A 12,644-nucleotide genomic window follows, 5' to 3' on the forward strand; every position below is an offset into this window, starting at 1 on the left:
ATCACCTGTGAAGAACATTCTCGAATCTCACCGCCTCCACTAACCCCTAAATACCGTAACAGTCAATTTTCCAGAGCGCAAATTAAAGGAATTCCTTTGATTCAATCAACAAAGAGTAGCCCTAAAAAAATGTTTCCCTGAGAATGAAATAAGAGATCGCTGAAGGAAAACAAATTAAAAGATAGAATTTTGGTGTCGGATGGAGAGAAAATTGGAGATATAATAATAAATAAAGTAAAAATAATACGACGAAGGAAGGGAGGAAGGAAGAAGAGTTGGAAGAAATTTCTGGCACTTCGATTCCTTGAGCGTGAAAATAATTAATTAAAAGGACTCCTACTTCTTCTGGTTATAGCAAAATTTTGAAACATATTCCGTCCCGTTTCCTTTTTTCCTTCACAAAAGGAAACCACGAAAACGTTCCGTTTTCCTCTTGAACATATGCTTCAAAGAAAAAAAAAAAATCCAATATACTACTCTCTACATGCTCTTTGTTTGCGAGGCAAATTATTTTTTATAACTAATAATATTTATTTATTTTTTACTTTAACTCTAAACCCTTATTCTAATAGTTACGAATTTCTTTGAATAGAAAATATTTTATGATTAGCCAATGAGTCAACTATATGTATTCCATATATAGATTTCCTAAAAATCACAAATTTTCTTATCAACCTCGAGACAAAAATTAAAAAAGATTTGGTGAGTCTAACTTACATTATAGAACATTTGGACATAATTTAAGAAAAAAAATACACGTGAACACCCAGACGTGAGAGTATTTTAATTTGTTAGTAAAATTCAAAAACTCCATAGAAAATCAAACTCATTAGGAGGCCATATTTCAAGCAAGTAGGCCCAAACAGCTACCAATTGTGGGTCTGGCCTAATGAGTTATGATGAAGCCCATTAAGCCCAACTAAAATACTGAATTAGTGATTCTGGCCTTTTTCATCTGGGCTTTCAACGGGGACCTGTTATTAGTAACAAGCCCAAAAACAATGAAAAGAAGAATAAAATAATTCGAAAATTGAGCAACAATCGGTCCTACACTTAAAAATAAACGAGGGATTTTATTTTACCGAAAAAACCAAAAAGGGTTTGACCTCAAAGTTTCAATGAAAATTCAATGGTCAGACTGAAAAATAAAGACCAAGTTTCAATGCCAAAAGCAATTACGTGTTGCTGCAAATTAGCATTTGCCAATTTAATTATTATCTAAATGCAACAATTAATGCTTGTGGAGCTGACTCTTTTGCCTCAATCCACTTGAATTAGGTAAGCTTCAAATTTTTGGTTAAAATTTGCATAGTTGACCACCCTATCAGCTTTGATTTTGTTTCTTTTACTTTCTTAATTAATTTGCTTGGATTTTTTTTTTTCATCTTCTAATTAGAACTTTGTTTCTGACTTGATCACTTTGTTCAAATTTAATGGTGCGCTTTGGAAAATAAAATCATTCCAATTTCAAACTGTAGTACATGGAATTTTAATTGCAAGTACATTTTTTTTTTTCAAAAAAATTTAGGTAACACTTTAACCGAAATTTATGGCACACTTTAATCAGTCAAAGCTGAATTTAGATCATTGTTATGAAAGCAATATTTAATTGTGCTTCATTTATTGACAAGAAAATCATACAAATATTGCGATGTACATGTTTTATCATATCGAAAGCTTTATAGATTTAAAATAGGTATTGAAACTTTATGTCACTAAAAAAAAAGCATCATAGTCTAAGTTGCTTAATATAAATTTTGGTTTGCCTAATGTTTGGATTCATCATAAAATTAAAGCTATGTACAATCACTAAAATACCATGGCACAATGGGCTGTAGCATCCACATTTGATGGTGTTTTGGGGTTAAAATAACGGTAGCTAGATAAGTTTTTTTTTTTTTTTTTTCATTTATATATTATGAATAAAATAATGGCCCTATGCAACTTTGATTGGAATTAATCAAATTATAATGCTGGGGCTTTAACCAACCGAATGTCAGAAATGCCAAGGATTGAACAACTAAGTATGTTTCAATCTTGGCTTTCCACTTTGGAGGGATGGCCGAGTTCAAAGTATGTGAAACAGGCATGTTTCAGCATCTTTCCTTTCTAACAACTCTTTTAGGTGGTCAATCACCGGCAGGCTAACCAGTAACCAGGGTCAATTTGCACAAACATTTCTTTCTTTTCTTCGTTTATTAGGAAATTAGATCAGGAAAAAAGAGTCCAACTGTGTAATAATAAAATAATAATCGGCTTTGCTACCTTACAAAATTTTGTAATATATATGGAAGATATTAAATTTTAAACTACCTCACATGCATTTTCACTTGGAATGGAATTGCATCATCAAATACGTATGTTTGAGTCACAATTCAATGAATCAATCATTCCCATTTTACTCATCTAAGAAAATTTTGCCACATACCAAGAAATTAAAAGAAAATTCATTATAACAAACTATTTTTTATATGAAATTTGGTACAAATTATTTAGCATCAGATTTGATATCAAGAATTGACAGCTTTTCTCTTCTTATTATAAACCATAATATTTATTACCCTTTTGAACATTTTGTTTGTTTCCGAGTTCAGTTGACTGTATTAAACAGATTAATTACGGTTTTGATTTCAACTTGAATATTAAACCTTGAACATCAAACACTGGAAGATTTTATAGTCTACATGTATTAATATCTCAAAAAGATTATGGAATTTTACTTCCCCAAACCGTACAAGTCAAAATTTTCTAACTATCTTGAAAATGAACTTGGTTGGTCATGTAACATTTGTTGATCAAGCATCATCAAAAGTAACATCGATCATCTAATCTGACAACATGAATTATGAATTTTAACTTCACTTCACTCAAACTAGGAATCGAAGGAGAAAAAAGGTGATTAATTATGAATTAATTAATTGGGAATTTTTTACCAACATATATATATATATATATATACACACATATATTTAGAAAATTAAGTAATCTTAGTTATTAAATAAACCCAAACGTAGAAAAAGGACAAAGGACAAAGAAAATTAGCATTTAAAAGAAATCAAATTGCATGTCGTTTTCCAGCTTGGATTTCATCAATTGATGTGCCATTGAATCTAGACGAGGGTACTTGAGTTTCTTCCTTAGTCATATTCCTCCATGCCCTTAAACATCATAATCTTAGGCCTTTTATTTCTTTATGCATTTACTGTAGTTAAGTCTCCATTACTATACGTCAACTTCGTCATCTTCATCGTCATCATCGGTCATCGTCCTTATTATCGTCATTTTCACATCTAATCTCATCATCTCCAGATGCCTATTTGAACCAATAACAATTGGAGATGTTCGTGTTAATTTGCACTTCGCCTACTTATTATGGGGATGCTAATTAACTATAAAAAGAACTCTCTAGTCTCTAATCTAAGATTTAGATAATCTGGATCCCTTATCCAATGAAAGAAATCAAATTTTGCAAAGGAAAGATACATACCATATTTGGATCACCCCATCTCCCTCTTGAAAGGTCACCAACCCTTAAAGTGGGTTAGTCCCCCCACTGCACTATATGTCTAATCCAAACGTGGTGCTGCCATATCATCCACCGTATCTGATCTCCCCAGCTCTGGCAACAGTGTGAAACTCTGACAATCAAATTTACACACCAGCTTGGGTTTGATCAGCAAATTCCTTCATTTGAACGATCAATTCCACAGATGTGATCATATTAAACTAAGTAAACACGTTAACATAATTATCAAAGACCAGCTTGCCTATTTGTGCAGCAACAATATGCTTTAGATGTTCTGATTATAATAATCTTCTTATATAAAACTGATTATCAAAAATTTTTTTCGAGTTAGAAACCAACATAGTTACGTATACTTAAATAAAAACACTGTAGGGGAAACAAAGGCAAATCGTTTAAAGCTTTATATTAATGCATCGAAGAGACGAGACATTGGGTGCTCGTCTTTTTCTTTGCTGCTTTGGCGGCTTTTTTAATTCCATTCTCAGCTAAATCAAAGCATGCACCTGCTTGACATAAGGATTTCTTGTTTAATTTGGATGATTGATTGAATCCCCCCTATCCCATGAGAAAGCCGAAAAGATTGCATCGGATAGTTAAAAATGTTGTTGAAATATATTCTTTCATTGGAATCAGCCAATCAAACCTGTGAGCAGTAAGCCTGCCCGACCCAACAAAGGAAAGTTATTAACTTACTATGATGAAACATACAAGATATTGAATTGTTTCTTTAATGAAAAAAAAAACACTGGAAATTAGTAACTAATATCAACATCTACAAGTTAACAGCACAATCATTTTTCTTCCAATAGCTTTTTCAGACGATTTTTAGAGTAATCAAGCTAGCCACGGTCAACATTTTCTCCTATGGGGGCTATGGCTACTAATGATTTGATGATTTGTACAAGTATTATGAAAGATACAATGGATTGATATAATTGGACCCAACTGTCTAAACTATTTTTTCTTTGAGAATTATACAGTCGTCAAACTATGATAAAATTCTTACACCTAACATGTATATACTTGTTGTGGAATATATACATATATATATATATATATATATATATATATATATATACACGCATGCCTAATTAAAGAGTCAAAGAAATTGAGAGAACAAAGGAAAATTAAAGTTTAAAACACATAAGTTTCGGTCAAAGACGCTTCAGATTGAGAAAAAGAATTAAAGGAAAAAAAATCATACTATTAATAAGTCCATTAATAGTTAATGGTAACTATTCAGAAAAACAATGGGAGAGATCGATTCCTGTCTATTGACACGAACACACCGTCCAATTAGAATTGTCAGCCACATAGGCCCTGAAAACCCGGGCCAGCTTTTTGACTAAAGACTAGGAATGAAACAATGGATGGTTGTCACTCTCAGGAACAACGTCAGTTTTTAGTCCTCTTCTCTTGATATTCTTCTTTCGCGGTTGCCGGCTTTCGATGAGATTGATTAATAATTACTTTATCTTGCAACAACAAAAATGATTGTTTAAGTTGAGGATTTTGAAATAATTAATTTTGACTTTGATATTGTTAATATTTTCAAACTTTCAGCCATTCACCAAACTGATTTTTGCTTTAGGTTCTTTTGAATCCAAATTGTAGGTCTATTACTTCATGAAATTGGTCTAGGAAATGTAAATTTTGTCAGCATCGCTAAATGACAAATTGATCTAGTTAAGGTACTACCCTATATCTTTATATTAGAGATAGGGGTAAAGACCTTTTCTTCTGGGCCTTCTTGCTGCCTTTGCATAGTCAGCAGTCTCCGTTAAAAGAAAAAAATTATGGAGTTCAATGATTCAACATAACTGAGGTTTGGGTTTAAAACTTGATTAAGCTTCTGACCCACACTTAAAGTTTAGTTGCTCAAAGTGAAAACAAAAAATAAAATAAAAAGGCTGCATGGAAGCACTTGATAGTAACAAGTGCAAGCACAAAATCATGATTTTCAATAGCCTACCGATTATGACTTAAAATATTTCCATGTCAACATTTCATTTGCTTATTACTTTTTTTTTATTATTTATATATTTCTCTAAGCATAATCACATAACTTATGATGGTCAAAAGTATTTAGTCATTGAAATTGCTTCTCAGTTTCACATCAGAAGAAATTGTTGGCACCCTAACTACAAAGTGGTGTAGCTTTTAGGTATAATAGATCAATCCAATCAAATTTTTGCGACTTAAAAAGGGTAGTTTTCAAATGAATTTATTATCACAAATTAAATGTTTTAAATTTAGGATCAATGATAGTAATTACTCTTTTAAGGATAAAAAAAAAATGGTAGTATCTCTTTAGATTTTAGTAAACCTAATAATTTTTAATATGATATGATAATATGATATAAAAATAATACGAATAAAAAATACAAAAATAATATAATTTAAAATTTTAGCAAAAATCATAAATAAGTTTAATAAAATAAAAATATATATATATTTTATATTTTTATATCAACATGAAATGTAACAAATAATTTTCATGTAAAATACGATATAAATACATAAATTTTTAATATTTTATATGATAAAAATACATGAATTATCAGATCTTGATTTTAGAAAGATTAATCCAATTGATAAGAAGAAAATTTTCATTTTTTTATTAATTAAGTTTCATTATTTATAAAGAATATTTTAAAATTAAAATTTTAATTACATCATGTTGATGTGAGAGAATAGATCTTTAAAATCACATAAAAATGAATTAGGTTCAAGAAAAATATGGATTACCCCTAATCATGTTAAAAAAATATATGTACTAAAAGCAATTAAAGAAAAAAGGAATAAGGAATCTCCAAAAGACTAATGAATTGTATAAACATTTTTGTTTATGGTTTTGGAACGGTGAAAAGAATGTGCAGTGATGAGAGTTTGTGTATAAATTGAAATGGAAGTGAAAGAAAAAAGTGGTGTTTAATAAAATCCCCGTAAGGTAAGAAAGAAAGGAATGGGGGACAACGTGTGTCCAAGGGAATGAATTTCGTGTAATTGTTATGTTATGCTTTTCCCCTTCCAGTCCCCTATTGGGGGGTAACCAATTAAAACTATAATAATAATAATTAATTAATTAACAAAACCTCGGAATCGCCCTCCCTCGGGACCTCCACTTTTTTTCAAAAAAAAAAAAAAAAAGGTCCTTTTCACACTTAGTACATTCTCTATCCAACCATTATTTTAGTTATCTTTCCTTTTCCTCTTAATTTCTTCTTTATCACTAATTACAGCTTGGAAAACAGGAATTAATTATTTATATATATGAGCCAAGCTTTTCAGATAAATTTTAATTTTTTAAAAGAGAACCCAAAAGTCAATATATATATATATATATTCGATATCCATATTCTAAATGATCAATGATAACAATAATTATATAATTCTTTGTAATTATAATATATTGAAAAAGCCACCATTATTTATTTCTTTGGTGATGAATGATGCTGATCTGCATCACAACATAAAAAAATATTTGTTTAAGCCTTAAAGATAGGCAAAGAACTTAATTGATATGAATGGTAGAATGATTTGCTGAGGAATGAGGGATTTTTTAGAATTTGTATCTAGGCAGGCACTCACATTATTCTATTTTTATATACATATTCCTAGAACTTCATTTGGCAAGGTTGGTTTTAATCTTACATTTTAATACTGCTGATTGATTTGGACAGATAAATAGGGCATATGTAGTTTAGCTTTAATTTGATTAAATGAAATTAGTTTTGCTTCACAAAATTTATAAATATTCTAGTTTCTATTGAAACAATTAAATTCATATTTTTATTATTTTAAAAAAATAAAAACAAGAATAATTAGCTTAACATAATTTGTAGGAATATAGTTTTTGCCGAAAAAATTTGTAGAAATATAGGTATTTGAAGATTATAACTATTAGGCGGGTCCAATAAACTTTGGGTTTTCTTCTTTGTTTTCATCCTTTTATTTTCTTTTTCTAGAAAGTAGATGCGTACAAACTAATAGTTGTGGTGGCATGCATATTTGATACTCTATTGAAGCATGAGAATATAACACCGTCCAAAAAATCCTTAATAAAAAAAAAAAAAAAAAAAGGAAGAACAATTCCTCCAACCATAGAAAAACAAAAAGATGTCCCCTACAATATAAGAGACAAACCATGGTTGGTATTGGATACCTGAGTTATATATAGGAGGATCTAAAGCATGCATATAAGATTGGATACCCTTTGAGTTATATATAGGAGGATCTAAAGCTTGCATATAAGCAACAACTTTTCTCTCTTGTTATTATTATTAATTTTTTATCCTAACTATGACAGGTGATGATTGTGACACAAATATTTTTGTCTTTAAATGTTTATCTAGAATTTTTTTTTTAAACAATAAAATGAATTTATGACAAATTTTAAATGTTTGTCATTTTTCCAAACAATCTTTGGAATTTTGCTTATTTATATATATCTATATATATATATATATATATATGAGAATAAATATTTTTACCCCAAATGTTGAAAGAGGTACGGAGTTTTTGTTACTTTGTTTATTATATTAAACTGTAGCCTCATGTGGGGTAACAAAATTCTATGGATCGATATAAAACTGGTCATCTACAAATCTATAACAAACGAGGTCGATACTTGAAACATGAGTCATTCTTTCATTTGGTTTGGCTTGTAAAATCACCAATGTTATCATTCCAAGATGTAATCAATTTTCACGAGAAAGAAATTTCTAGGCAAAAATTTTTTTTTCTAAGTCATTATTTAAAGTGAACCGGATTGATTTGAGCTAGATCATTTCAACTTAAATCATTTCAAATTTTTTGATATTTAGATCGGTTAGAATTCAAATTCTATTATGTTGGGGTCTTATGAGTTTGATAATCAATTTATTTGAATTTGAATTAAATTATTGTGTTTTAATTTTTAAAGTCAGATTAATTTAAGTTTGAATTAACTTTTTAAATTGTTCGAGTTTAAATTAATTCAGATTCAAATTAATTTGAGTTTTAACTTTTTTACAAACAAATAAATATAAGTCGAATTCAATTAAAAAATTGAGTTTCCGGATTCGAGTCAATTTTACAAAATATATATATTAAGAACATTTTTTGTAAGGTTAAAGTAGAATTTTGTATATTGATTAATAATGGTCCTTAATAAAAGGCTAAGAATCAGTGGGCGAAATCCAGAATTTTATAAACTGCTATGGTTAATTTCTGTTAATTTGTTTTGTTGTTGTAAAGGAAATTAACAGTGTATATATATTTGGCCTTATTATATATAAATTTGGCAAAGGTGAAGCAGTGCATAAAAGTTGAAGAAAGACCTATGAATTTTGATCATTTTTGTGGACTCTCTCTTCGATCGATCGATTGCTGTCCATAGAGAGAAGTTTAAGAGAAAATCCACTAATGGCCTTTTGACTCACAATTCTCACCCATTTATAAATGTTTTTAATTCTCTGTTGGAAATCTATCATCAATAAAATAAATAAATAAATTCTGAATTAGAAATTAGACAAAAATATTGCTATATGCCAATTAATTAGCAAATTAAAAACACCATATAACTCAGTTCAAACACCACAAGCAAATCAAATCCCACCAAAATGAAGAAAAAAACTATTTATATATTATAATAATAATAAAATAAAAGCAAAAGAAAACGTGTGGAATTAATTTTCTTCCAGTGGTAACTATATGGTCCACCTCACTGCAAATCAAGCACCCTTCTCGAAGGTTTATCAAATTTCATTTAGTTTTGTGACTAACAATTAATTAATACAATAATTTAATGAAGCTTTATACCTTCTGTGATTGGCAATTAAAGCGTTAATTTAATCTGGCTTATTTATATATGAAATTTAAAAAATTAAATTCAATTACATATGTTTACAAAGTATATCTTTTATTTAAGACCTGTGTAGTGAAAACAAATAGTACGCCAAACAGAACTTTTTCTTTTTTTCTTTTTTTTGATACTTGAAATCAAACACGAGGACATTTTAAGAGATTATTTATTTTAGTATTATTAATTGAAAATTTTTTATGGATCGAATGCTGATATGATCGCACTTTCGACCCTTTACTATTTGCTAACTATAATTACTACCAAGCTTAAGTGTTTAATTAAAAACCCAAGTCCTTTGGCTCTTCTCTCTTTCACACGCTGACCTTTTCCTCCATTTTCAAACCCATCTCCATCTATAAAACCCCACTTCTCTATCTTCCCATGTATTAATCCAACTCTCTCTCTCTCTCTCTCTCTTTATTTCTCTTTATCTATATCAAAACGTTTGTCTTTCAAACTTCAATCAATAGGACTCTCCTTTTAAGGGAAAATAATGGATGTTAAAGCAAGGGGTTTTAGCGGAAACGTCCAAAGTGAAGAAGATCAGATGGACTTGATCAGAAGAGGTCCTTGGACTGTACAAGAAGACTTTAAACTCATCAATTATATTGCTACTCACGGCGAAGGTCGATGGAACTCTCTTGCCCGTTGCGCAGGTAAATACTATTATTCATATGTCATCATATTTATTAATTGGCCCCTCTCCTTTTTTGTGGGTTGGTGCTGATATTGAACGTGTGGCCAAGGAGAGAGCTTTTTTCTAAAGTACAACTGGTTGACAAGTTGATTTAACTTTGTTTTGCGGTCCTGTCGTCATCTTCATGTGCTTTCCTGGTTAATGAAATGAGCTTTTCATCGCCATTAACGAAAGTGCAAAGCTCCTGCTTTTCTTTCTTTTTTAATCCTCTCTCTCTCCTCTCTTTTCTAGCAAAAGTGCAAAGTTTCTGATGAAAAAAGAAAAAAAAATCTTGTTTTTTAATTCTTTCTTTATTTTCTCCAATTGCTTGATTGACACTGATCAGGATTGATCTGTATATAAGAAATACCAACTTGAAAAGTAAAAGCTGCACATTCCATGGAAAAGCTACAGCATATTTAGAGAATTTGTGGCTTTGAATGTGAGGTTGATGATGGAGAACTCAATTATAAAAGTTTTTAAGCAAAAGATGCAACTCATGAAAAAAAAAAAAAAGACAAAAGTAGTGCAGCTGTATAGGAGAAAATGCGCTCTCTTTTTCCCCTAACATTTGTTTTCAAAATAACTTTACCAATAACTTGTCGCCTCTAAACAGAATGAATTTCAATGAAACAGGTCTCAATCGGACAGGAAAGAGCTGCAGATTGAGATGGTTGAATTATCTCCGCCCCGATGTTCGACGTGGGAACATCACTCTTGAGGAACAACTTTTGATTCTTGAACTTCACTCTCGCTGGGGAAACCGGTATATGTTTTTACCTTAAACTAAGTCATGAACAGTTTATGATTTTATTTTTTTACACAATTTACGGAGATTTTTATGTCCTTATTATTTCTCTTGTTTTAACCCTAAAGGGTTTTTTTTTTTTTTAATTGAACGATTACAGATGGTCCAAAATCGCCCAACACTTGCCTGGAAGAACCGACAATGAGATTAAGAACTATTGGAGAACCCGTGTCCAGAAACATGCGAAGCAACTTAAATGTGACGTGAACAGCAAGCAATTCAAGGACACCATGCGTTACATATGGATGCCTAGGTTAGTTGAAAGAATTCAAGCTGCTGCCGCTGCCACAGCCACCTCCACAACTGCTGTTACCGTAGCCTCTACTACCACCACCTCCGCCTCCCTCACCACAACCGCCAACGTGGGGACGGGACAAATGATCTTACCCCTTGGGGTTATAGGCAATGGCTTTGGAGGCGCACAAGTAACCCCAAGTTACACCCCTGAGAATTCCAGCACTGCAGCCTCATCAGACTCTTTTGGGTCTCAGGTTTCACCGGTTTCAGATTTGACTGATTATTACAGCAGCATCCAGGTTAACAATAACGACCCTAATCCGGATTATTTCCAAGCTAGCCAAGTTCGTTGCTCTGAGTTAATAAGTCCCTCTGGTAATTACTACAACCAGGGCATAGATTTTCAGTCCATGGATCAGCAGAACGACCCCTGGCTAGATGGTGGTGATGATGCATCCGACAATTTCTTGAATGCAGAGGATATTTTGTTCTTACAGCAGCAGTTCAACTTCAACATGTGAAAAATATCATTAAATATATACTAATAAATGGGGGGAATGAAATTCAACTGTGGAGCCAAAAAAAAAAAAAACAGAAAGGAAAAAGTGTGAGAAGAGGATGCAGTGAGAGAATTAGAGTAAATTTTAGAAAAGAAAGAAAAATCAGAAATATATTTTAGAACACATGTAGAACTTGTCTAATTGTGGATTACTTTTGTAATTTTGTTCGTTTGTCTTTCTATTTTTTATTTGGGGGGGTGGGGGGGGGGGGGTGGGACTTGTAATTTGATGCTTTTGTTTTAAATTAATGTCATTCATTAATATTGACTATGGTTTTCTCCTCTTTTTTTTTTTGGAGTCTAAGAATCATGCTTTAAAAAGTAAGTTAAATAATGGATAGATGTGTATAATTGGTTCCACCATATATACATATTAATATTGTTAAGACTTTTGAGAGCTTGTCCATGGCTACGGGGCATGAAATACAGACCCTAGTACTCTGCTATAAGCTTCTAGATTACAAAAAGACAAAGCTTAAGCATGGTTTAGAATAGACAAATAAAATGTTTGTTTTGGGGGGTGGGGGGACACGGAGGCATCCGTTTTACGCGTTAAGTTGGCCATTCAAACAATCTTCTTATCTTGTTTAAATTGAACCAAAGTAAGAGGTATAATTGCAAACACCATTAACTAGTTTTCTTTTGTTTGCCTTGGTACGGACAAAGTGTTTTGCTACATATCCCGTTAACCATACAAGCTTTTCTATTAGTAGGGTTAAACTAATTTTCATTCCCATGTTCAGAGCAGATCAAGTGTTCATGATACAGATTCGACCCAGTTGATTTTTTTATAACTTTTTGAGAGTTTGATGTGATCAATTTATTTATATTCTTTTTAATTTTTTTAAAATATTACAAAATATTTTATTTTAATATATCAATATTTTAAATTAAAATTAATTAAATTAAATTATTTAATAATGAATCAAATTGGAACAAAAAAAAGTTTTCTAAAACTTGACTTTAATCGAGCCATGCAAGCCAAACCTATAG

The 12,644-nt window shown here is 30.9% G+C and overlaps 1 protein-coding gene across 1 annotated transcript; it reads left to right on the forward strand.

The window, feature by feature from the left end:
• Positions 1-9,764: 9,764 nt before the first annotated feature.
• LOC111298602 (transcription factor MYB108-like) lies at positions 9,765-11,697 on the forward strand. The gene is made up of 3 exons (XM_022893330.2): positions 9,765-10,027; positions 10,684-10,813; positions 10,956-11,697. The coding sequence occupies exons 1-3, from the start codon at positions 9,865-9,867 to the stop codon at positions 11,611-11,613; spliced, it is 951 nt and encodes a 316-aa protein (XP_022749065.2). The 5' UTR covers positions 9,765-9,864; the 3' UTR covers positions 11,614-11,697.
• Positions 11,698-12,644: the final 947 nt, after the last annotated feature.

The sequence above is a fragment of the Durio zibethinus genome, chromosome 16 (assembly GCF_047325235.1).
Source record: "Durio zibethinus cultivar Kanyao isolate XHJ-2024 chromosome 16, ASM4732523v1, whole genome shotgun sequence".
NCBI lineage: Eukaryota > Viridiplantae > Streptophyta > Magnoliopsida > Malvales > Malvaceae > Durio > Durio zibethinus.

Bases quoted from the DNA above. Each gene is read 5' to 3' on its own strand.
- LOC111298602 (XM_022893330.2), top strand. From the start codon at position 9,865: ATGGATGTTAAAGCAAGGGGTTTTAGCGGAAACGTCCAAAGTGAAGAA. The intron at 10,028-10,683 runs GTAAATACTATT...TCAATGAAACAG, and splicing joins CTCTCTTGCCCGTTGCGCAG to GTCTCAATCGGACAGGAAAG. The intron at 10,814-10,955 runs GTATATGTTTTT...GAACGATTACAG, and splicing joins CACTCTCGCTGGGGAAACCG to ATGGTCCAAAATCGCCCAAC.